Source organism: Ornithodoros turicata, chromosome 5, assembly GCF_037126465.1.
Source record: "Ornithodoros turicata isolate Travis chromosome 5, ASM3712646v1, whole genome shotgun sequence".
In the NCBI taxonomy this organism is placed as follows: Eukaryota; Metazoa; Arthropoda; class Arachnida; order Ixodida; family Argasidae; genus Ornithodoros; species Ornithodoros turicata.
In genome coordinates this window covers 56,350,203-56,377,683 of record NC_088205.1, presented here as the reverse complement: position 1 = coordinate 56,377,683, position 27,481 = coordinate 56,350,203, and the positions used below count along the sequence as shown (strand labels likewise).

The 27,481-nt window shown below is 44.7% G+C and overlaps 1 protein-coding gene across 1 annotated transcript in view; it reads right to left on the bottom strand.

Moving 5' to 3' along the window:
- The window catches only part of LOC135396061 (dachshund homolog 1-like), a 41,157-nt gene extending 13,908 nt beyond the window's left edge, over nucleotides 1-27,249 (bottom strand). Inside the window, exons 1-2 of the mRNA XM_064627107.1 lie at nucleotides 26,546-27,249; nucleotides 2,470-2,579 (exon numbers count right to left, since the gene is read on the bottom strand). Coding sequence (XP_064483177.1) covers nucleotides 2,470-2,579; nucleotides 26,546-27,165 — 730 coding nt within the window. The 5' untranslated portion in view covers nucleotides 27,166-27,249. The remainder of the gene's footprint in view (nucleotides 1-2,469; nucleotides 2,580-26,545) is intronic.
- Nucleotides 27,250-27,481: the final 232 nt, after the last annotated feature.

The following is a 27,481-nucleotide window of genomic DNA, read 5'->3' as shown; positions in this document are numbered from 1 at the left end:
ACTTTGGCAACATTTACACTACTAGACATTGGTTCCGTACTTCGAACATCATTTTATCGTCACACCCTTGTTCCCCGCACGACGATTCATATTTGATCGTTGAAGTCAAATTCACCAAAGAAATGCTTGATTCTGCGCGTGGGTCGCAGAAGTATAGGCAATTCTCGATATCCCGTCTAAGCTTCACACTTCCAGCATTCTTATCCACATGGGCTCCGGGGTATAACCGCATAGAAATTCATGTCGGCGTCGTAACTTTCCAATTTACTGCTAGTTAACCAGGCGCAACAACTTAGACACGTGGCAGACCACCCTTAATATTTTTTATTTGCTAGCGAAATTGCGGCAAAAGGACTTTGGGGCGACATCTGGTGGGAAATGATAACCAATTCGTCAAGCAACAGTGATATATGTTCCCGACAGTTGCCCAAGGTTATCGAGAACCACCGTCAAATGACGGAAGCCGCCGTATTTTGTTCCGGAGTTGCCCGGCTGTATTTTTCTATGTTTATAACAAATAAAAGTTTCTAGAATGAGTGAATAAAACGATTTAAGACGCCTTTGCGTCGTGCGGCGTGTTTGTTACTGTTCCGGTGGAACGTTGAACTCGCCTATAGGCGCTTTCAGCCGATCAAGAAACCTTCTAGCCATTCAGGCTGCGGTTCAGAACTTGGATTGGATTCGTAGCACATTACAGTCCGCCATGAGCCAACCTCGGAGCACAATGTATCCAGACAACCTTTACATCGGCCCAGATTTGGGCGCGGTATTTTTCATGCTGATAACAATGGGACATCATATGGCTGCCGCCGGCATTTGACGCACCAAATAGGAAAAAAAAAAAATACACGGGAAAATGGTGACTTCGGCCCATCTGGTTCCCGAGGATGATTTGTCACCCCTGACGGCTACGTAGCCGACACGTAGTCGACTTTCTTTCGTTTTAGACCCAGTGTTATATGCGCATGCAATGTAGTTTACCCGCCGAACTTGACGAGCAATGTGAAGTTAGCGGGAACTTCGACACAGTGTTGCCCATAGTTTTCAATATCAACTTTCTAAAGTCGTAATGTTCATTTTCTAATCGATTTACCGACATTGCAAAATGTATTACATATGGGCTACACTTAGCGCTTGCACGTCTTTACCGTAATGTAGCGAAGATGAAGTGCGGTGAAAGGAACTCTCCCCCCGCCCACCCTCCAAATGACTTTCAGAGGTAACGTTACTGAACGTGGCGAAGTTCGCCGATGGGACCAACACTTTCACAATGTCAAACGCTCAAAGAGTCTTCTCGGCTGTGCGTTCTCTTTGAGTCTCGCAATTGGAAATATGCATGCGGGAACTGAAGGAAGTATAGCTCCTCAATAACAATCATCCCCTCACTTTTTAACCGCACGGATTCACACCAGTAGACCACTTTGTGCGTCATTCTGTTTCTAGGTTTCATAATTTGTCACATGTTCCTTTCATCTCTCCCCCTCCACAACATAGACAGATTGCAACTGTTCGTCCTACTATTCGCGTATGCACCGTCCCTTTTCAGGAACCCCCCAAGTATATGACCATTGAGCGGCGGAGATGTATGCTGTTGCGAACGCGACCTTTTACAAAAGGAAGATACAAACGCCAGACGGTTTCCCCAACCAACTGCCGGGATATCGTCCTCCTATTGTATAAATATCTCTCGTTTTTTTTTTCTGTCGCAGCCGCTGAAAGGTTTCGTATTGTAATCCGTCCAGTCTGATGCTAATATTCTTTTGGTTTCGTATTCACGCGTCGGTCCTTTCACAAACTTCGTCTGGCCACACTGCGGTTAGTCTTTTCTATGGCAGTCCCCCGAACTTCTGCTATGATAGAAGGTGTGATCTTTCACGGAGTAAAAAGGTTTAAAACACTTTGAGTTTGCATTTTCTTTTTCTCTTCTTTTTTTTTTATGAAGGGTGTGGAAGGCTGTGTGGTTTTCCAGAGAGATATACGACGTAGCCGATGAGATGTAATCCTGTGTCAACGCATCTCTCACTCTTTATGCTTTTCTTTAACAGTCGTCTGGATGATTGGGCGGTAGGATTTTTTACTGTACTTAGACTAGTTGCTATGCTTCCATGGGGATCTGCTTCGATAACGGTCGATCTGTTCATGAATCGCATATATGCTTCATCCTTCGGTATACTATTTCAGTGAGTAGATTAATATATCAGAAATAATATATTCTTTTCTGGACACGTATGGAGTGCAATAATACCGTCTTAAGTAAACGTCTGTCTGGGAAGAAGACAGATCAAGAAAGAGAGTTGGGGTCGTGTTCGTGTGGATAAAATTATGTGATCGCCAATCAGGTTCCATAGCTGTGAATCGTGCGAAAGTGATTGACGAAGACCTAGGTTTGGTCATTTCAGTTTAGATTAGACGTTTGAGGTTGCTCGGATGCTGCTTAACGGTGGTTTAACTAACACGAGCACTACTTACCCGACTTGAAGGAGTCGTAGTCTGCATTTTCCCCTGGCTTGAGTAGTGGAGGTGGGTAGCCGGTGCCGCCGAGGCCCACCAGGGAGGCGCGCTTCGGAGGCCGACCAGGCCTGGGAAAGAAGCCGCGTCGGAAAATTAATTTACAATATAAAACCGACAAAAATATCACTTACACAATCCTGCACACTCATCTCTCTGTCAGACGCGCTCCTATTTCCGCGTCATGGTTTGTTTGAAATATACATATTTAAAGAAGGTCCAACGAATTGCATTGACGTTGCATTGCATCGCTCTATAACGTGTCAAGCGTTAGCTTCGCTGCACAAAACAGTGTCGGGAACTCAATAACGCACGCAGACATTCCGGAGCACGGCACAAGCGCATCTTATGTCACTTCATGTCAGAAACGTTTATTTGGCATCACATACAACACATGATGCAAGGGGACCAGGCAAAACGCCGCAGTAACGCGCTTCCAGCTTCCAACTAAACCCCCAACACATAGAGTAGAAATCTCTCAATCTTCCTTTCTTTTCTTGTTTTAGCATGGTATACTTCTATTCGCGTTCGCACCGAAAGACTCCAAATTTAGGTTCCCGCGAATATGGCAGTTCACGTTCGAGATTAGGTATACTGATGATAGGCACTTCTTTCTATGTATAGTGTGCAAGTTGCTTGAACACGTTGACGAAAATACTTTATTTTTCACGTAACAGAGGAAAGAACCTACAAATGCTAAATGAATACCGCGTTACTCTGAACTGCGATGCATCCTGCCCTATACTGAAACAAATTGATTCCCGCGGCATTGATTTCCTGCTAAACTGGAAAAGGGAGAAGGAAAGGAAAGTGGTACGATCGTACCACTTTAGAGGCCGCGAAAGGGGCTATAGACGCACTGTTCGGTTTGAAGCTCCAGCTTCAAACCGAACAGTGCATCTATAGCCCCTTTCGCGAATTTCAGTTTCTTAGAATCACTTTTCGAAGTAACTGGTGCCCACCTAAACGCATTCTAGACTTTGCTAGACCTGCATTCGCCCTTGCTTCTAGAGTGCCGTGACTGTCGTCCCTGATTACGAAAAGACGCCAGTGAAAATACCAGGGTGGTTGTGTATAGAGTCACTAAATAGGGAGCAGAGTAGCGACACTGAGTCACGCCGGCGAGCAAGCCCGCCATCTTGAGTCAGGCGCGGCTGCATCGCCTAGCAACGGGACGCCAATCTCCCCTGTCTCCGGTTCGAGTCGAATTTCGAATAGTCTCTGTTGAAAATATCTCATAGTCTCTCTCGAAATGTATCTGATGATTTTGCTTCAATTGTCTGGCCCAGTTATGCTTGTTTTATACGTGTCAGTTACCCGTATATGTTCCATTTAATGTTTTTTTTTATATATAGCCGAGTATATGTCAAATTCAGATAGATATCGTTCATGCACGAGTAATCACATAGAAAACTGTGCGAGTCTTTTAGGGCGCCACTCATCGATCGCTTTGACGTTGCGAGCCGCGAACGGAAGCATAAATCCTACACCTTATTTATCCGCAACACGAAGATGAGTGAAAAACGAAAGCGAAACGACGGCAGGGAAAGGGGTGATGCTTTCCAGTCACGAAGCTCCAGAGTCAACAAACGCCGAGGCGAGCGCTTTCCTTCTTGCAGTGGAAATGTATCATCTGCTTTGTTCCGCGCTTGCGCCACTCATAATGACTAAGTTGCCCCGAAAAATTAATGAAATAGCGGTTAGTGACTCGTCGCGACACCGGAAAAATTGCTATCGTGGGAGTAATTTTCCAGTATGTTGCTGTTGTTCCTATTGTCTCTATTACCGAGTTCTTTGCCTTCCTATTTGCACGCTGCCCGGGGGACCATATGCGCCCCGACTTCATAACGAACTGTACGTGCCTTATAGACCGGGTGTTTGAATATGGGCCACATCCCAGCCGAGTACGTTAGTACTTTTGGTGCATATTTTGGTGCATATGCATATTTGTTGGCCCGCCTCTGCTAATTCTCGTTGTTTGCATATTCTACGTTGTACAGTGCTGTACAAAAGTTTACGGAACACGCTCCGGCACATTCCTTCCTCAGAGTGACACAATGCAGCGAATGGGACCGTACTTACTTAGACATGTGCTTAGTTAACCCAGTCACAGGTTTGCAAGGACGTGCGATACCATTCGCTGCAAGCGTGTCACTCTGATGAAGGAATGCGCCGGAGCGTGTTCCGTTAACTTTTGTCCAGCACTGTACAATGGCAGTAAAAAAAAAGAAAAGAAAAGAATGGTGTGTGCAGCGTGTTTGATGGTCTATGAAATCTCAGACAAAGACCAAGGGTAGATTCGAACGCGTAGCCCTTTCCATGCTGACTGAATAGCACGCTGTTGGCTTTCGAACCGGAACCAGCTATAGAAGACCAAAGAAACAACCAGAGAGGCCAACTGAAGCGATAGTGAAAATGAGAGTGTCGTTGAAAAAAGAATTTGCTATGCAGCTTCAACAGCTGCGCGCCTCGTGTCTTAGAGTGCATTGCGTTAAAGAATGCTTCCGAAAAACGTGTCATCGGCAAGCCGAGAAGCTTCGAACGAGATATGACAGGTGTACGATAACAGCTTCGAGCTCTACCCCGTGCACGTGCATTTGCATACTCCTTTCAGGGACCGTCCTGGCATCTCACTGTGAAATATTACGCGTCAGACTAACACACTCGCCTCAGCATTTCTTAATAAGGTCCCACGAAAAACATTCGCTTCACAACGTTTCCGCGCTTCTTCCGAAAAGAACGCCTTCCTCCTTAACAATGAGTGTAGCACGAGCGTTAACGTACCTTTAATGCAAATGTGACTCCAAAAGGGGCAAACCAACTTCATTCTCTAAGAAAGTCGCATTCTTTCTTTTGTGGGAAACCAAAAACGGGCTCGAGAAACGCGGCGTCTCTATTCTCGCCGCATACGGACAAAAAACGGGTATCCGCTTTTCGAAGAATACACCACTTCCTTCGGGAAGCGATTTAACAGTTTGAGCGTTTTCGCTGGAACCTAAAAACGACGCGCCAGGTAAGGGACTCGCGATGGGACGTTTTTAGGGCAATTTCTCGCATACGTATAGATGGAGTCGGGGCTGAAACAGCAAAATATGTGCGGAGGGATAAGAATAATAAAAGGGAACGCCGGGTGTTTAGTTTACGTATATATACAACGCTCGCGCCCCAGTTGTTTGTATTCGTTCGCTCCCAGCCCTGCATCTCATTTAGAAGTTCCACACATAAACGTTCGAGAAAGAAGGACGGACAAGCATGACAACGGATTTAGCGTGTGTTCTTATAGAATCGTATCAAAAACGAAGCGATGATGATATAATGATGATAAATGATATACTCAATGTCCTCACGGGTGCGGATACATCTATTTCAGCTAGCGCGGTTGCGGATGGTAGCAGATCTCACATACGCGGATACCACGCGGTGCGCCGCGCTCACCTGTATATAGTTGGGTTCGGATCCCGGGATTTCAGCATAATTTCATGTCCCGAAATCCCGGGATTAAGTTTCGGCTTTTTTGACCACAAACATTCCGTGGTACGAGTGAACAGGAGGGTAGTTCCATTTTAAACCGGCAAGGGTGGGAAATTGACAATTTTTAATTTCCGTGAAAGAAATATATATTAGATAGTATCTCGATGGATGACAAATGCAACAATTTCGAGCTCCATTCGATGAACCGTCTCCGATTTAGAGAGGCGGAAGGTTGCGGCGGCGAATGTTGCTTCGAATTTTTTCCCAACTTTGACCTCGTAGCACCGCGCTTCTTGTTTTACCACATCCTTTTAAAAACTGATAAAAGCTGATAAAAACTATGGGTTCAAGACAGCACGCGGAAAAAGTCTCCTGAGTCCTACTTTAAATGGGCGCTACGAAAGAATTCCCGAACATAGCACTTTCGGCAAAAAGTGTACGATTTCGAACTTTTATTGTTCATGAGCGGGTGCCCGCATTCTCTTGAAAGTAGATTCATTAGAACCGCTAACTCATTCTCTATCGAATGGTGCAGATATCATTTATATAGCTTCTGTGGTAGAGCGAGCAGACGGCTGTAAGTAGAAGCAATTCGCCAAATTTGCTCATCTTGGACGCCATCTGTGCCAGCCGCTGCAATACTTATTTCGTTAATTTTTGCTGCAAAAGGTAGTTTGACATGTCATCTATTAGCTGCAACAAAGACATTTTGCATTATTTTTTTTGTAAGAACGCCACGATTTTTTTTTTCGAATCCATGTTGCGCTGTTGCGGCGGCGGGCGCGTCCCTTCTTCCCGCTTGTGGCGGCGGCTGTTTCATGTTCCATTCCCGTTCCCATGGTCCGAACTTGAAGGTCAGAGATAACCTCAGGACGGCAGCCGTCACCTGTTTTGTCCTTCGGTCCCAGCAGTGACCGTCTGTGTGCTACAATCTGTGTGAACACTGTGTGAACACTGCCTAGTGGCTGGGCAGCCAGCTGAGGTATTTACTCGGTCCGGATGAATGGAGGAGATTGTTCCTCGTGGCTCAGATCTCAGTAACACAAGATTTCAGCGCCTAGTGTATTTGGATTGTGCTTAGCGTCACTCCGATCCAAATCTGTGCTCTGGTGAGAGAAAGTGTGCGCGACGCTCCCAACTTCAGTGCCTGTGGTAGTGACAGCAATGTCGCCCTCATCAAGAATAGTTTGTGCGGATTACCGTAACAAGCACAAACGTGTGATCTACTACCAACGAAATTTTCGTGCGGTGGCTGAGCTTGGGGTGGACATCGTGAAGCAGGCTTTCGCTGAGTACGAAAGGTCCAGAGATATTCAGCCAGGCGACTATATCTGCGGGAATTGTGCCCACTACTTTCACGAATGTTCTGCATCCGTCGACGTTGGCCGCTCAAGTGGATCTAACAGCTCCGAGTTCGTGCCACAGGAGGATGTTGTGCAGGACGTTAACGAGGCTATTGCATCAACGAGCATGAAGATCACGTCGTTGAAGCCCGCAGCGCGTGTGAAATCAGCGCGGTCCTACGCAAAACGGAAACAACAGGAACTACAACGAGAATTCGCAAAGAAATCCCGAAAGAGCCTTGCTCAAGCGTATGACGTAGAATTGTCGAGCGAGGATGAAGAATGCAGCAGGTGTAAAGAATGGCAAGTCAACATGAGGGAAGCTTTCCAGAACAGCACATCAATCCAAGAACGGTGCCGCCTGCTGACATTGCTTCCTAAGTCTCTTTCCGTCAAGGGTGTGACCGAAATTATTCCCGAGGCGACAGAGTATGATTAGGAAAGCACGCAAGCTAAGAGAGGACCATTGTGTTCGGTTCCAGCCGGAAGGCTATAGCGATAGAAATGCCATTAGTGCCGAGCACATCGAACTTGCGCGTCAGTACTATATACCAAAGACGAGCTGGGGTGTACCGCTCAAAGTCCTTGTTGTCTCTCTCTCTCTCTCTCTGTATACAGAATCTCTTTTTGTTCTTTTGATCCTCACAAATACGTATAATTGAAAGTAAAAAGAGAAAATGGAGGCACCCGTTTCTGAAAACTATACACTCGGCTGCTCCAGACCATAGAACACAAGTCATCATGGATGAATAAAAGGCAAATAGATCGAAACGCATCATTCCATGTATTCAAACAAGCAACATTCCCCAGAATACTCCTGCGGATGACGCGAAAAACGTCACTGATTTTAGCGGCTGCGTAAGCATAAATGCTGAACGTCATATCTCCTCGTGCACTACTAGCTGCGGGAAATATCATGGGGCGCAGCCAGAAGATATTCCGCAGCAGACGACAAGAAGAGACGCATTTCATTGCAAAATCGACATTCCATCACGGTGCGAATGCTGAATATAGTACGCAGGTTCTGCCCCGTGAGCAGTATCTATTTATTTATTTTTTGCGCTTTTTTCCCACTATAGAATGTTCCGTGGGGATGACAGAAGACGCGCAATCGCAATTTGTGATAGCATGGATGGTTGTGCAGGTGGATACAGTCCTACACGACATCCTGGGGATAATTGCGAAACAGTCCCGATCCCGTCCCGGGATCCCGGGATCAACATTTCGATCCTGAAATCACAGTAAACACGGCTCAGGATTCTGAACCTTAGCATATAGACACGACGCTGCCCACAATATTGTGAGGCTAAACAAGGGCAAACTCTTGATATCATTATACCACCACAACCTTTCCGCACAGGCAGCATGTTGCTGTGGGGACACCGCGCGTCCGGGTCTGACTTTATACAGGGACCTGCCGGCATTTGCCTTACAGCGTCGGAGGGAAAGCTCGGACGGCACAGCCGGCGCTGGGATTCGAATCCGGTCACTTCCGCGTCTCGGCTCCAGTGGGAGGGAGACGGCGCTCGGTTCGTGAAGCAATTTGCACCGCGGAGGATAAAGAAAAAATAAATAAAAGAAAAATGTGTATTACGTACGATTGTTTTTGCACGAGGTTTTCCCAACCTGTTAGTTTCTTTTTCTTCTTCTTCTTGCAAGCGATGCGTATTATGACATTTTATTGCCTCGGAGTATTAGAGCTTATAGTTTGTATACTGTACAACAAGGGCTCTGCCATTGGTTCAGCAATATGCATTATTGGCTACATGCTTTGTGCGTGATAAACAGCGCGCCGTGCACACTCCACGCCCTGTCACTGACACGTGACCTTTCGGGAAGCGGACTGTTTCTCCCGCTCGTATTCGGCAAACGATTTCAAGCTGGAGATCAAAGTTAACCGGCCACGTCCCGACCATCTGCGTGGCCAAACATCATGGCCTGTCAAAATAGGAGGAAAGACGCATCACGTCATGAAGAGACGAAAGACTGACGCAGCGTTGAAAATGGGTCCTGCCAGCGTTGCCAACTGTCCGGCTGTCAAGCCGAATTTGTCACGCGCGCTGCAGCGACAACAATACGAAATGAGGGGTAAGCGCTATACTGTCGCATTCATTGTTACAGCACGTTTAGAGTCGCCATCACATTATAACTGCTCCCCATCTGGTATATAGCCAGGATACGACAGAATAAAAAAAAAAAAGGGAAATAGGGTTCGAATCCCCCCCTCGATTTTTCCCGAAGTTTCCCATCGCGAGCGATCCCGTTTTTCGTGCGTCATATTTATGTATGCAGCCCGTTTCCTCCTGTAACTGGCCGATATTAGAAGGAAAAGTACGTTCGCGTTGGGAGGGTATCTCGACAAAAATCGCACCCGGTTTATTTATAGTTAGGAGTGGTGGTGGGTGGGGGATTATGGGATAGACGTCCCTTTGTTGTTCTTGTACGCGGGTAAGTTTGCACGTTTGGCTTGGGTGACAGAAACGAAGAGAATTGAAAAGGGAGAGTATGATTTAAGCCGCACTATAACTGCTTATGGGTCGAGGACGTGTTGGTGAACACACAGTGAAGTGGAGGTTGAGAACGTCCGCGGGAGTCGCATGGCTCTGTGTATGCGTTGAATTTTGTGGGAAATAAAATGGTTGAGAATCACTGAAATGTACTTATTGGGTGCGTTGGCCAGCATGCCTTATCTGCGATAGACAGGTCGCGCGTGTCTTTCCTCGTTAAATGATACATAATGCGATAGGTGATATGATAAAACTATATGTACTGATTATCACACACACACACTCTCTATCGATTTGTTAAAAACGTGAAGACGAAAAAGGGAGGACAAATGCCGTTTTAGGACACTTCGCATTCAGTTACCGTGTGTTTGTCACGAGCGACATTCCCCAAAATACTCCAGCGGAAGATGCGGAAAATGTCATAGCTTTCTGAAGTCACATGTGTCTTCATCGTCGTGTCTTCACGTACACTGCTAACCGTGGGGAATATCCAGCGACACAGCCACAAGACATTCCGTAGCAGACGACAGGAAAAGACGCTGACGGTGTCGTCTGCTAAGTGTGCGGTACGCCACTCCCGATATTCCGCACCGTGTGAATGCTCAACATAACACGGGACGGAATTTCTGCACTGTGAGCAGCATTTTCACATTTTCTTCCACTAGAATCTTCCGTGAGGATTTCGCCCGTGCGAATACACGGTTAATATCACAAAAAGGCATAAAACCCGCTCTATCCTCAAACAAGGAGTGACAGCGTAATCATTCTTCGCACTGGTTGCATTGAGCGTGTTATGCGTGCAAGTTCCGCTCTAATTGCGCCTATTAAGGTTTTATCTTTCAATTTCGGCGAACGTGCGACTTGTTTATCCACGTTCGAAGAAGTTTCTTTTTGTGAGTACCGTGCATCCTTCACGACGTAAAATTCTCAGCAAACGAAACGAGAAGAAAGAAAAGAAATGCGTCGGCGATATCACCGTGAATATACCGATCGACTAACAATTGACCGGCCGGAAGAGACATCGCTTTCGGCGAAGAATGCGGCGAGAGAAACAAATAGGAACCGGAAACATGAAAACCGAGGGCGGACGTCCCTGCCCGCGCTCTAAGAGAGGCGGAGACCGTAGAACGACACGCCCGCCTGGCATTCGGAAAGGAAAAAAATGCCGTTTCGATTGCGAGGTCTGTCAGTCGGCTGGCGCAAACTCCGTACGACTTCCTCCCGGCAAGACGCACGGCAAAGGACACTCCCCGCACTCCAATTGCCGTTGGAATGCGAGAAAACCCGCCTCTTTCTTCCGACTGCTCCACCCAAGTCCTTTTAGACAGCGATTCCTCCGCGGAGACATTTTCTCAACTGACGGTGATTTATGACTCGCTTTAGGAGAGAGAGAGAGAGAGAGCAATGCTCGGAATTGCTCCAGCGGAAATGTGAGATAGGAGTATTCCGTTGCACGCTCGGCGTTGCGAAAATGTGGTTCATATAACTGCACAAAAAAAGAAAAAAAAAGAAAGATAATAATGATAATAATAAAAACTTCTTATTCGGGTATTCTCGCATATGCAGGTCGTCGTTGCAAAGGTTGTGCAGAAACAGGGAGGGTATCACGAATGAGTGAAGCTAAAGCTAACAGTACCACTTCATGGGGAGATCGTTCTTGTGAGAATCAGGTAAGCGAAACACAGGGACGGCTTCCGTAGTTAGGTTCGTTTTCGATGCAGAGACAAATTAGGGGGCGTCTAACTGGGTGACGACTTTCAAAATGCGACAGCTGCATACAACGTACAACGCTACGCAGCAGTATTTGCACCGATTTCTTGCACAATTCCGTAACCCTTTATCCTCCTTCGGGCCACGTGCTTCGGGCATATTGCGTGACAATGGATAAAGCGGATCTCCTGTAAAGGGTACTTTTTGGCAGTCGTGTTGGTCATGAGGTGAAGCGACCTTTAGAGTATACGACCTGCTATTATACCTACGAAGATAAGTGATGAGTTAAGAATTCAGAAAGTGCCACAGTGTCAGAACAAACGTACCTCGCGGTATTGCGACAGCTGGGTCTTCTTTGTCTATGTACAGCTGTCTTTGTCATATGTACATGAACGATGCGAACGATTTTATTTTTTTTTCTACAGAACCTAATTGGCGAGCCTCATGTGTAGCGCACCTGCGTCCAGACTCATTTTCACTCGCTACATATACTTCCAGTAGAAAGCAAAATCATCGCCGCGGGGCAACGGCCGCCGTTAAACGGCCCAAGGTTGCCTCGTACTTTCGGGTGGCTCGCTTCCACGCCTTCTGACTTCGTTAAGACATCCTACCCAAATTCAGAGGGTGATATCGGAGCAGTACTAGATACACGGGTATCCTTGAAAGAAAGAAGAGAGGGGAGAGAGCCGGAATAACTCCCATGACGACCGAGTCGCAGAAAGACCGCGCCGGCCAATTACACAGTGGCTCCGAATATCGTATCTTTATTTATGAGACTCCCCTCTCCTACAAGAAATACAGGCTCCTATACAGCATGAGGAGCTCGCATGCAATGATCCCATCCGATTCACGTCTGTAATTGCTGCGTATGATTTATGACTGTCCCTCCAATTGTCCCTCACAGGGCAACCATGTGAGACCCGTGAAAAGAAACAAAAGCTTCCCCGCCGACCTATTAAAGGGTTCCTGTGTGCTACGGAGTGTGATGCGACACAGCAGGGAAAGCGCTGGAAGAACAAGACGTGTCACTTTGCTGCTAACAGAGGACGGTGCCCGTGTGTACAGGTTGTTATGCAAAGAGAGTTGTGTAGTCATGTACATGCGCGCACTCTGGTCATGTTGTTTAATGAAAGAGTTAGGCTTGAAAGGTGGATTAAATGCGCCGCAAAAGCTGTATACGAAATTTCGTAAAGCAGATTCAACTCACGAGGAACCAGCAAACTTGTCTTGTGGTTAGTAGTTGTAGTAAAATAGCTTAGACATAGTAGCTATTCCAACGAGATCGAGATGTGTTAAGAAGCAAGGCGTAATCTAGGAATTTTTTATTTTTATTTATTTATTTATTTATTTTGCTTCGTATACCCAGAGTTGGCTGCGCGACTGTTATGACTCGATTTTTGTCTCTCTTACTTGCTTAATATTTCATTCGGCGTTCTAGCGCGGACTGTTCGAATGATACATACTTTACTGTCAGTGCATTCGAGGTACCGGCCCTGTCGCGAGATTACCATAAAGTGACCAGACATCCCGATTTAGGCATGGATACGTCCCGCTTTTTTAGTTGTGATTTTGCTGTCCCACCACAGTCTGCCTGTGGGATGGCATTTGTGCCCTTTCGGTTGGAACGAAGGTCGGATGGAAGAAAGGTTGTTCTAAACAGCAGAAGCGCTTTCGGCTTTTACCTGGCCCTTTCTCGACTTCCTCGACCAAGCTAATAAAACTGCTCAGCATGTTATGCTACTATGTGCTACTATGCTACTGTGTGAGTGGCTAACGAGGCACCCACGTGGTGAAAACTTCGTCGAAACCGAAGCTCGGTTGGCCCATCAAGCTGGGAGCATGATCTTGGTTTCGCCGACGATCAGTGCGAAATGGAAATGCAAGTTCAGTAAAGAGTTCGGAGTGAATTTCCTTTTATATATCTGCAAGTGCCAAGACACGATAGCAAGAATAAACGTTCTAGATAAAGTATCTCTATGTGCGCACTAGGTATAGTACATAAAATGCAAAGAAAAAAAAAACAGAGGAAAGAAAATAACGGGACGTTGTACAATAAAAAATAGTTTTGTTCCTTGACTGAAACCCTCCCTATCGGGAAGCCCGCCTTCGTGTAAGAGGATAATGTATCCTTTTCAGTTTTGTTTCAATGACTGTGTATGAAAAGGAAAACGAAGAAAGGCGAGAGCAAGACGTTGCATGATTCTCGAGAAGATGGCCCAACTGCTAACCCCTCCTTGAATGCGCTCATTCTCATTATTCGCACTCTCCGAAGCTCACTGACGTCAGCTCTGCACAGGCTCTATATAATAGAGAACTGTGTAGGGCAGGTTGGTACAGTGCCAATGGTTTGCGTAGCAGATAAAAGACACGGAAGGTTCCGAACCAGACTGAAATAGGCGTTCGTTCATTGTTTCGTTGGTTTCATTCGGTCAGTAAAGGTTGAAAGTGCGACTTCGTTGTGTTTCGTCTCCGTCCCCCTGTCGCTGACTTCATGGGCTCTAATAAGCCGCGACTATTCCATTGAAATTGCATAAACCCATTCGGAGTACTCCTCGGTGCTGACTCCAACACGAAATGTTGTTGACACGCCAATGTATATTGCCCATGCACATCCCACATTTTACGCCACCCTGTGCGTTTATGCGTGTTCTGTGTGCTGCTGCTGATAAAGAAGACGTTGAACGGAGATCGGTATGTGTATCTTGCGAATTAAGCGTATCGTGCGGGGCTTTCCGTCCAAATTTATGAGTGGAGCTGCCCACAGTATTCGGTTAGTAATCTTATTGCTGAGCGTCGCCAATTCTAAACTGCGCGTTCATCAGTATTCGCACGAGACGTCCGCTCCCTTTCGAAAACCAGTTTCATAAAACTTCACGCTCACGAAACACGACACAAAACGGACGAATTCAACGAAAAATGAAGCTATAAACGGAAATATTTTGGGCGATAACAGACGGGACTTAACACGGACTGTATCGCATATCTTTATCATGATCTCGTAGCGTTTTTAATTCTTTTTCTCGCCGAGTAATTTGTCGGCCCCGTGCAGCTGCGCTATAGACTGCGTCAACGCCGATAAACAAACACGAAGAAGAAAGAAAGAAAGAAAAGAAGAAGAAAAGACGCCCGATGTAATGGCTGTGTGTTTCGCCTGAGGGGAACGGTTGTGTGTGATCACCGCACGAACAAGGCGTGATTCGGAGGATATTACACACGACAGCTATTTCGGCATGTTTGGGGCCGCTCCTCAGTTCGACCTCTAGGGTGATTTTCACCTTAAAGTAGTCGCATATATTATTGGATGTATACGTATGGCGCGTGCCTCTACAACTTCGCTCTGCGACGGGATCTCGTCCCTTGCATACAAGCACTCACCGAGCGAATGGAATTTCTCGAGAATTCTCTTTCCAAGAAGACAATGAACCTTCCTCACTTTCAACTTTCACTGGCTTCGGTTTTCGCTTTGGCTCGTACAACCTAAGCGTAAGTACAACAAAAGCGCTACAGCAAAGCGTAAGTAAGAAGGGAAAATTGAACGTGTAATGGGCCAATGGGTGTTTTGATGCACGACTGAGCGCAAGAGAACTCCGCATATCATATATATATATATATCATGTGCGTAAGCTCGATCCGCACGGAGAAGTCAGCGAGTGTTAAAAAAACAAAGAAAGTAATATGTAAAATTGAAAGCATGTGTGTCTTTCATACTGTTACTTTACTTCATCATGTAATCCAATCACACATTGTGATATAGAATGGATGCAAAATCTTTGTGTTGGATTTTGCATGATATATACCTGATTGCTAGTAAAAAATGAGAAGCGATGTAGTCTTCACAAGTGAGACTGGCCACACCAGAGCTATGGATTAACAACGGAACATAATTTTGTGGAAACATCTTAAAATTTCCTTCTCCATAATTATATAGTAACGGGCCTGCATTCCATGTAGTTAGTAGTATGTAGAATCCTATGATCGCATTAGTCCGTGTTATCTTTTTTCTTCTTCCTTTGAAATACACGTCGAACACTATACGAGAGACCATAGTATAGCCTGGAATGAAGAAATCTTTGGAAGCCTCATGCGCCCAAGCTTGCCGCCTGCCTCAATGCACTCCAACAACCATTACCTTGTGATTTTCATGAGGAGAGTAATCAACCATTTGCAGATTTCGTGTTTAACTTCGATCAAATTATTTTGTTATTATCCTATTTTGTTGTTTAGTTTTCTAACTGCCCCCTGTGTTTTTCCTTCGGAAGACTGGTTATATAGTTTTTCACGATGAACGCAACCTGATTGAGATGACGGATTTTTCTACCAATTCGTGTCCGTCTCGCTCCTTCACTTTAAACATAGAAACGCTACTGCTCATGTCCCTCTTCAGGAACCCAGCAATTTCCTCCTTTCTCGCTCTCGCAGAGATATAATGGCCCAAGCGATGCGAATCGCACAACAGACAAAAGCACAGTAGTCCCCGATTCATCATCTGCGCAATTATCCAATTCGAAACGTTTCTCGCGAATGCCAGTAGATGGTAGTAGCAGCAGTGGCTACCTTTCGGCTATAGCTGGCCCATGCTTCGCATTTACGTAATTGCCACAACCAATGACATATCGCCAGAGCATTCGCGATGCTGTATTTTGTTTCCGCTCCGGGGCGCTCATTTTCATTTCGTTTGACCGCGGGTAATGATCTTCGGCGTGTTCCTATTGGAGGGGGACGGGAAAAAATCGCAACGGGTTGGCGTGTTGAGAATGACAAGGAACCGGTCTACGTGCCCGGCCACCAGTCGTCATTATGTAGCACAGCGTATTATGTGCGTAATGTAATAGTATGGCCTCCGGCGTCCAACTATATGAGATGTGCTTCGCGTGATTATCGCCAATGCGAATGCCGTTGTTAGGGCTCCTGGGCGCGCCCATGGCAATCAGTTTTACGCAGTGCATGCACATTTACGTGGGAGAAAATGGCGTACAAGGACCACTTTTCTTTTTTGTCTCGCTTTTTTTAACGATAGTGCACCGATTCAGCCGCTCATAGGCTGGAGCGATCGAGCGAATCGGCTCGAAGGGCAGCTGCATGTATACCGTGCTGATACTTTTTCGGTTGGTGTTTCTACAGGGACAAGAGGTTTAGGGCTTCCAATCTTCTAGGGAAAGCACTACACGCTTCTGGCTAAGAGCGAATAATTTACTTGCACTTCTGCGTTAGATCACTAAGTTGCGTGGGCTTCATAATCTTCGGATCATAAGCGACATACAGTGGAAGGGGCGACACTTGCTGCACAAATGGTAGGTCTTAAACATTATCTGAGCAAGCATGGGGATGTGAGACCTACAGAAACCAACGGGAAAACTACCGTGGAAAACCGATTTCTTTCTGTTTTTTTCCTCGGTGTAGGAAAAAAAAAGTTGCCTGAAATCCGAAAGTAAAGATATAAGGTTCTCGCAAAATTAGGCCAAAACTTCGTTCTACAGTCATTTGAACTTTTGTCTCATTAACTGGACTGATGCATTAGTTGGACTTGTTCTTTGTTATGTTTCTTGAACATCCTGGGGTTGCATTTGTTCTGTTTTCCTAATTTCTTCTCTATAAACGTGATCTGGAGTAGCCTGTCCCGACTTTGTCGGGACTCGCATCTTTTTATTTTAAATCAATCAGTCAATCACGTATGTATTTTGAGCAAGACCAAATAAAACTTCTAATTATTTGTTTTTTATGAACGCTGGTACACTTATAAATCCTTGTCACTGGAGAAAAAAAGGTCTTGAGCTTTTTTTTTTTTAATGCTTCCTGGAAAAGATAATCTGAGGAAGCCGTTGTTCTATTTCAGCAAGTAAAATTTACTGGGATATTTCCGTCCCCACATAACAACATCATGCATTTGCTAGTCAAGTTTTGTGCGAATGGTTCGATTCACCCAAAATTTGTTACATTTCGTATTTGAAATATAATCTGCACATATAATATTTATGATATCTATGTGCAGTGTGGATTCCGTTTTCTTTTTTCTTTTTTTTTCCCCGCTTGGCTGTTGTGGGAAGAAAGCACGAATTCTCTTAGTGTGCATGGTCTCTATTTAGAAGTTGCATTGAAAATAATTTTGAGCAATTTATATTAAACTCCAATTCGTTCTCTATTGTCTGTGAATAAATTTAAGTTCTACAACATGAACATTTTGTTGCTAGGATTTAGAAAAAAGACACACACAAAATAACTGTCTTTTTTTTCATCAGTTCGAATCTTTAGGAAATTTTGCATCTCTACGCAAACTCCACAAGAGGCAACGCTGGTATTTATCTGGCACGGCAGAATGAGATTACGCTGACCTTTCACAGTGTGAATAACGGCAACAAGATTTGATTCCATTTGTATTATTTGTATTATATGTGTTCTATAGCAGGGAAGAGTATGTGTACTACTGTTTCTGGTGGCACTGTAGCACCCAATGATGCAAAAAAAAAAAAACGAAGTAGAAGAAGAAGAAGAAAAAAAAAACGCCCTGTATGTCACAGCCTCATCTCCAAAGAACTCCCTCCAATAATTGTCCTGCGAGCTCTTCATCGTAAGGAACACAACGGTGCTGTTCCGAAGTCAGCTGCCCTGCATTCCTAGCACTTAAGTGACCTGTGTCCACGTGGCGTGTCATATTTCGAAGCAGTTTTATCATCATTCATGGTCACCTCACTATCAATGTGATACATCAGTTTTTTTAATGCGGTTATTATTCCGTGCAATCAAATCGCGAATTTCAGGGTAGGGCTTAATTCAAGGCAAGGAATAACGTATCTTCGTGCAATGTGTCTCAAGTGTTGCACAATAATTACGCGTCTAGACCTACAGTAGCTCACTTACTTTCTTTGTTATTTCAGTGGAGCAGTATTGGGAAGTACTTGAAGTACCAAGTACTCAAGTGGTATTTTAAGTACATTTCTGAGTACTTGTACTTTACTTTAGTACGTTTGAAATCGCGTACTTTGCACTGTACTTTTTTCCCGGTACTTTCCCATCAAGTACTCATGTCCCCAAACTTGGACAAAAGTAACAAAAAAAGTGCCAAAATATGCTGCCATATATTTGAAGCATATTTAAAAGGACGAAATATATTGTTGAGAGGCTTGAAATGTTGACAAAGGTCTGGGGCTTCTATATTTATGTTAAATAAATGGAATGACAGGCACACATTATGACACTGCAAATGGGCACCGCCGATGGCTTGCTCTTGTCATTTCACTTCTCTCTCCATTTTGTTTTCTTCATTGGCAATTAATAATTTCTAGATCACAATGTGTGATTGGATTACATGATGAAGTAAACTAACAGTCTGAAAGACACACATGCTTTAATTTTCACATTTTACGTTTTTTTTAATTGGTTACATGGATTACATTGCTGCAGATCACTGTCATATATATAAAAAAACAAGGTTTACCATGTGATTCATTCTTTTTTATTTTCTTCATACTCTTTTTTGAAACACGTTGTATTTCAGAAAGCACCAAGGAATGCTCAGGAATCTGTAATATCTATTGGCTTGTGCTCTTTTTACTCCTTGAATTTCTTTGCACGTTGTACCCGAAGATTAGTAACGGAACGCCCCACTTTGCGCGTGATCTTGGATCGGACTCCGAGTATATTTTGCACAATCACAGCACAGCTGATTGCCTTTGTACATGTAACTGCAAATTGTGTTATCTGATTCAGTTCATATTCACGGTTGAGCATTCGAGTTGGGCTTATAGCTATATAAGGTTTTGCTAAAAGACATAGCTACCAAACAGTGGAATGCCAAATAATACAAATTAAATTGGCAGTGTACTTGATAAGTACTTAAAGTACTTTGTCTGTAGTTTGTACTTCACTTGAGGTACATTTGCAATGGGGTACTTCTACTGTACTTGAGGTACTAATGACCTTACTTTAAGTAGAATTTTGAGGTATTTTGCCCATCATTGCATTGAACACATTGGAAATGGGACTAGCAAACATCCCGAGTGACTTGGGACTAACATACCCATTTTTTTTCTTTTACCTTTTTTTTTTCTTTCAGCCAATCAATCGATCAAACATCATTACGTAATCATCATTTTTTTATAACTCTCGTGTATTACGATAACGCGTGTTGTCCTTCAGCAAATATTTTGTATTTGCAGGTAATAGTATAACGGCTAGATGTGTGATTTCGCTACAGATATCTGGCCTAAATTATTAATAGGTTTGCCTTCTGTATTAGTCTATTATGCGTTAATCCATTCTACTCTGCTATCATAGGACACCCCGGATTCATTTGTGTTTTTTGCTAATCAAGTTAATTTTCTAAAGCATTTGTAAGATCTCGCATTGTATGCGCTCATCACTCATCATTTTTAATTTACCTGTCGTTGTTGTATATTGTTTCTTCTCATTATAATCAATTTACAAGTCGTATATTGCATATATGATATGCAAGCGATGTACTTTTTCCCTTTTATTTTCTTGGTAAATCCCACAAGGACATTATGTATAGCAGTGATCCCTGTATATGCATACACCTGGGACTGTATAGCAGGGCTCGCCCTAACGGCCCCCACTGTAGTCAGCTTTCAGTCCAACTCTGAATAAAGTTAGCTCTCTCTCTATATATATATAAACTTCTGCGCAGATGTGTCATCTAGAATAGTAATGTATCAATGTCATGTGCGCAAGCTCGACCCGCACGGAAGAGTCAGCGCATCAACGGAAGTACATGGAAGCAGGGAATAGTTACATAGAATCATGAAAAGAAAGAAGGAAGGACGAACGCCTAAACAGTAGCCGAGTGCAGTCTGAGTCAGGTTCCAAGCATCGTCCGTATTTGTTCATCCGAAGCCCATAGCATATAGGATTGCCGGCTTCTATAAATTATCGTTGGCAATCGTGCTTGCCCCCGCCACACGAGACGCAACACGTACGGAGCTGAGAGTATAATTCGAGTAGCCGTTTGAACCCCGGATGTCGTGATAGCCGCTGGCGTTCAGAAAGTCAATTTCTTGGAGCTCACCGGCATCTTGCCTCACCACGCTCGGGCAAACTTGCCCCATATCCAGTTTCACGTCATGACAGCCGACGGGGCCTCGGCGAAAAACGCAGCGTTTTATATGTATCGCCCTCATTATTTATCACCTTTCATTGAGTGTTCTGGAACATGCCAGTTAGACTCATGACTTATTTCAACTCGCGTGACCACTGGTCGCATGCCGGATAAATGGTGAATGACAAGCGAGGTATTGTTTCGCATTTGGTTCTTGGCAAATGAATGTGTATTTCAGAGCAATTTCAGTGAATACCGTAAATAAATTCAATTCAATTCATTGTGCAGCTATGTAAGGGGTCGTTTGCGAGAAAAATTCCCCGCGACATTTTGTAGTGTAGCCTCTGTTATATGCACTGACGATTAAATAATTCAGAGTCTTAGCGAGGCTCTACGCGTATAAGGAGTTTCGCGTAGTTAGCGAAACAAGTAATTCCTAGAGAAACGTTTGAATGATGATAATGATAAAACGAGTAGAAATGTGGAGATGTAGAGAAACACCTAAAGAATAGCTTAGCTGAGACTTTAGCGCTGTGATGTAGCAGAATCCATATTTTTCTTGAAACATTCATCCATTCACACACACACACAAAAAAAAGCGAAAGAAGAAAAAAACTTTCCTTCGTGATTTACCTGTTTCTTTCATTTGATAGACTAGGATCGTGTTATCCGTGAAGTTTTGTTCGCAATATGGGCGGCGGTCGCCGACTTAGAGAGTATAGGTAGTTTGGGGTTCACGAATGTACATAAGCAATGACGATGTTGTCGATGTTTCGATATATGTGTCGTTTACGCGTGTACATCACTTGCTCGGATTTGATTAAACACTGCAGACGCTTATTATTCGTCGTTGAAGCATTATTTACCACGAAATCGTGTGAGAAAGGCAGCAACAAGGAGCGCATTTATTGATGTCGTATTGCGTTCCGTGTTGTTCAGTTCCGTGATCTTCGAATCTATGGTGAAGGAAATGAAGCAAAATCACGTTGCGTGCCTCACCTTGTCTTGCATACACTAAAATTTGATTGATTGATTTTCTCTCTAACATTTCAACCAACAGCCTTATTTGCATGTCTGCCAGTTTATGTAAGCTGTTATGTAGTTGTTATGGCGGTGATATATCGATATGTCGTGGCAGTCATGTATCCAAATAATTAAATAGAAGTTCAGTTATTAGGTGCACTTTTGATGAAAACATAAAGCGTCATCTATCGATAGGTATTGGGAAAATACTCCGGTACATAATTTATAGCAAGCATCAGTCCGCAGGCATCAAGAGTCATCCAGGCAGACCATCAATCAACAAAGATGGACCTTCCTTGCGTTATCTGGGTCCGATCAACCGATTTCCTTAACTGACAGCCAGTACGTTTTTTTCACGGATCACAAGAATTATCTCTAATCTACCGTGACATTACGCCGTTTCATTTTACCTGAGGCGTTCTCTCCTTCAACGCATTGCCTACAGTAAATCCTCGCAAGTAAATGTTTCACGCTTTGTTCCACTTTACCGCGACACTTTACTGAAACCGACACGAGCCCTGCTACATGCGCGTATACAAAGGATAGAGAGAGAGAGAGAGAGAGAGAAAAGGCATGTCGTTCATGCCCAGTCCGCAAAGCAGGACCTCCTTTTTTTCGCTTCTTCTTGAAGTATCGCGCTCGGCAAGAACTTATTGTTCGTTCGGTCCCTTTCTTTAACACCATCTGTTTTTTGCGCCAAAACAAAGGCGTCAATCAAACGTCGTCCGATAGTGTACCATGCATACACTTATGCAGATCTGACGACCAGAGCAGAAAGGAACGTCACGACTTGCATGACGAAGTCCTTTTCACGAAATTATGAGACAGGGTTCAGCCATAGATGTTTCAAGTCGATATACGTCCTCTGCGGGGAAAATGCGAGGTTTCTGCTTGAGTGCTCGGCCAACAGAAAGAAACGGTGAGAAAGCATTGTGCGCCTTCCGAGCGAAATCGTGCCGTGCAAGGGTTGCGCTATATTGTTGAACGAAGAAAGCTTTTATTGACCTATCAGTCTTTGATCGGGTGTATATTACAACGTTGTTATTAACGCAGGTTTCGCACAGAGAAAAAAAAAAGCTTTGTGTGCGCTCGCTTAGCCAATGGTGTGGCTGAAGGGTTCGTGAAGTGGCTGTGTGATTGGGTGAGAAAAAAGTACACTGTCGTTGAGCGCGTTGCGACACCGCATCGCGGATAGGGCCTGCAAGTGAACTGCCGTTGTGTTCTCTATCCATTTAGTCACCAGCAGAGGTGTGGGGAAATTCTCCGCTACCGTTTGCCGTTGGGCGTAGCACTAGCAAAGAAAACAATATAAAGTTTGCGTACCGAACACAATGCACTGGGTTAGCGGACACATGACATTTTGCTGCCTTGTGTTGAGGTTTAAGAGCACGTTAAAGCATCAGAACAGGTCATTTCTTTACGGGTTTATATTTTCCTAGCATGGAGCTGTTAATTGGTCTCGGACTAGTACTAGTATAAGTTGTTATTGTTGCTAAAAATCATAAAGTGCTGATTCTACTTTGAGCGTGTTGTAAAGATAAACAAAACGAAAAAGACCGTCTTAGAGATCGACCGCCCTGAAAGACCGTCTCAAGTTCTGTGTTTGCTAGTTGTCCTTTGTTTTACCAAATCACGGACACAAACACGCCGGGCTTCGTCTCGGAGTACCCTTCACCTCGCTTTTTACGCATGTATGCTTGGCCGCGGCGACACGATGGTATGCTGTAACTGCGTTGGAAGATATCGAGCATGTGATCATGGATCTGTATCGTAAAGCAAGAGAGGTTCTACGAGAGTGGATGGACAAGATTACTGATGCGCTGTTCACGCTGGCATCGGTGCTATAGGTCCCTGGCCTGATATCGTGCACCACCGTCAAGTACTGTTTTCGTTCGGGGCTTTCAGAGGGACACTGGTCTCCTCCACACGCTTTAGGTGAACTCAGTTCATAGTGTGATACAAATAACTCAGGAAAAACAAAAAACAAAAAAAAAAAGGAAATGCTGACACCAGCATACGAAATTAGACATTGAATCATTTGAATTTTATTCTTTTCTGGGCGTTGGAAGCTTACGTGGTTGGGTCGTGCATGTTTGTGGCTTGCCTCGGCTACACTTCTCGTTGTTTTCATATTGTGACTGATGCCTTTTGCAATGCCATTATCTAGTCATGCAAGGTTCATGTATTGCCTGTTGGGCTAGTGCTATGAATGTCACGCGCCGTACGAAACTTTATTATACTAACGACTTCGATCATTACTGACCCATCACTTGATCATTTCATATCATAAGCCGTATGCCCGGCGTGGTAGCTTCCACAAATTAAGTGGCTAACTTCGTCATTCATCGTCACACCATTTATTTGTTGTTGGTGTTGTTGTTGGCTGTGTTTCGTATACATCGCTTGGTTCATGAGCTCACGTGATGATGGGCGGCGAATTTCTCCATTCATCATCATCAGTGTATTTGTTGTTGTTGTTGTTGTGATGATATATCGATAATTGCGTAACATAAACAAACACATTCATCTAAATACAGCCGGACAGAACGAATATCGCCATGCATCAACATGAAATGATGATTTGAATTTGAACATCATACTACTGTCGCTTGTCGCAAGCATATAAACAAACTTTCTCGCCTCAGTTTCAAGTTTATTTGTGATGTAGCATAGCCTACGATGTGCAGAAAATAAGCTGTATTATGTCAACTCATACTGCGATATGATTAACACTACTGTTTTTGTAAACAAGTTTGCCGTTGTGGCCTTGTACTGTACTCATAAACAACAACAAAGTTTGTGATGACAATGTCATGGGATGTGGTACCAAACCCAATTTGACATGAGTGATACGAAAACATATGGAATGTGACAGGCACACCGATATTACAGGGAGGAAACTTACAGTTCATAGTACAGTAGGACTGCTGTCGTGAAGAAATCCACAACTGACGGAAGGGCACAGCGCTGCTGCACAACATTGTTCAAAGGTCACATGCAATTATACACATTGCTTTATGGTTTCTGGTTAGATATAATGTCTTTGCTGCAGCGTGAATTGGCAATGCAATGCAGCGTGGTTGTTGCATTCCATTCCAATAATCGCTGTCGACAGCGTACAGTTTCTACGAAAATTGAGATACTTTTCAACTCCGTGTCATCAGCCTAACAATGTTATAACTTGCAGTGTAGGACGGTTTACAGACCTCGCTGGAAGTGCTCCACATATGCCCGCGTAATGGATGCACGAGTCCAAGAATCGTCCCCTAAAAAAGTTTAGGCGCAGGAGCAATTTCCCATAGGCACACTATGCCTGTCCATCATTGAGCTGGCGTTTTCAGCATGACCCTCCGATTGTTTATAGAATACGTCAGAACGACGTGAGTCTCTGTGTATTCTCGTGACATCATCATGTATCTGTTGTTGTTCTTGTTGTTATGGAACATATCCAAGGAGGGAGGCTCTTTTATGGCAGTTGTCATCGTAGAGGCAGTAGACTTATTAGATAAACAACAACAACAAGAAAAAAGGGTGTGTAAGCCCATCTTTACGGTAAACTGAGGAGCAATTATAAGGACATTAAATAAAATGCGTTGGCAGTTATGGCAATTCAGTGCGGTAAAAATATGAAGCCACTACGCATGCGCGATTGCATGTATGAAAATCAAGCTATAAAGAATTATACAGCGATCCGTCGCAAATAAAATCCATACCCCTTGTCAGTGTTTCGGAGCATGTAGTCTACACGGCATTTTACGATGCATTTTATTATCTACTACCGCAAGTGGTACAAAATTTTGCAATTGAGGTAATAGTTGTTTAACAAGTGATATATATATATATATATATTATGCGTTGTATGAGCTGACGACTCACTGCGACCATCATTCTACACTTTCACGGCGCAGTCTTGAATCTATATATGCGTATGAACAGTACACGTTCAAAGACTTAGTTAAGAAAGCCAGTGTTTGGAGACAGAGTGTGAGTTTGGGTTTCATTTATTTGTGAGAAAATTGCTCCACTTAGCAAGGGAGGCCCTGTTGACATGGACATAAACTGAGTTTTCAAGATGGTTTACACACCCACTTCCAAGATGCACTACCGAATTTGAGCAAGGTGCCAGTGGAGCGTGTGGTTTACACATAGCCATTCTGCACATCCTATGTAGATTTTTGTACGCAGGATAGAGGCGCAGACACGTGACCTAACCATCACTGGTATTGCCACTTTGTTGTGTTCTAAACTCGTCACTGTTGCGCTCACAACAAATGTGTCGCTTTTTTTTTTGGAATTCGAATCTCTGATGTGCGGTAAGTGTGTCGGGATACCATGTTTGCTATTCGAATGTCGCAGGTAACACATGTGAGCATGTGTACCGCTTTCATATTTGTAGATATGTTTTTGATCCTGTTATATACGCTCATAATTATATATGGCTGTCAGGAAAACACGCAGCACTGAGAAGGCTTACATTAAATATTGGGGGAAGCATTGCGCGTTCAAATAAGATAATAATCAAATCTGTTGTCGTAACTATGGTATGGTACTTAAGTAACGAACGCCGTGACGTTTACTATGATATCCGCCTATCATGGCCTGTGGCGTAAGGATCGTACTGTCAATTGCAGCAAATTTCTAGAACCACCGTATTAGTGGTAATTGAACTGCTTAGTCATGAACGCGAGCTTCAGGCAGGTGTTGCCAAATTACGGATGGTGCCGAAACGACACCACATGAGACACCAAGAAACATGTCAATCAAGTATTCCTCGTAGTATATGTATATGCTTCTAGGATAACATGAACATTCATCACCATTCACCATCTTCTCCCCCTCAAGCAATGGGATAGGGTGCCGCCTCAGCGGCGAAACCTCCACCATCATTACTTATTTGTTCTAAGAGGCCCTACGTGGATAAAGAGGAAGCTCACCTGGCAGTGGTGCAGTCCTTGTAGAGGCAATCGAAGTCCTTGCACGACAGCAGCTTGCATCGATTCACACCCGGCTGAATCGCTCCCAGTCCCCTAAGCACTCGTACCTGTTCCACATTGCAGACGATGGGACTGATGCCCAGTCGCTTCAGCTTGGTGTACACCGTGTGCAGTCCTCCCACAAGATGCTTCAGGAACAACTCAAACGCCTGAGGCAGGCATAGTAAATACTCGCCCCTGTACTCAAATGCAGCGATCTTCTCCCCACGATAGTCAATTAATTTACACTCGGTAGCTTCCGCAGCCACTGCTCGAGACGACGATGCGCTCTTGAGACGCGGGTCGTAGCCCCGGAAACCGTTGATGACCGAACAGAACTGGTCGCACAGTGCAGCGGCGCTAAACGCCCCAGGTGGCGGTAGGGACGAATGGGGACCGTCTCGACGAGGAGATGTGTCGCTAGAACCGGCCGGTGAGCCACGAAGGCCAGAGTCCATCCTCGAGTACATAGACTGCAGCATGAGGGCACTGGCTAATGTTGTCGGTGGAGATTGTGGGGGCGAGCCATTGAGGTACGGCTGGCCGGCGGAGAGGTTTTCTGGCAGCGCGTCGCTCGCCATGGCGCGCGCTGAGGAAAAGTGCTGCACGAGTGAGTTGCCGAACGCGAGGGGTGCGCCGCTGTCGCGTGTGGGTCCAGCAAGTGGCTCCCCCGCGCGTGCTCTAGCTTGGAGCTGATTGGTTGGCGGAGGGCTTTCGCTCTCGCACCTGTTTCTCGGCGGTTCGCTACGGGAGTATATATACGGGCTGATCGAAACCCATGGTGGAGTTTCGAACGGCTAGCGCGGGCAGGATGTTGTTACTGAGCATACGATATTGAAAATTTCCAGCGCCATGCAAAGCAGCATGACACGCATAGTCGCAACGCGGGTCATTAGC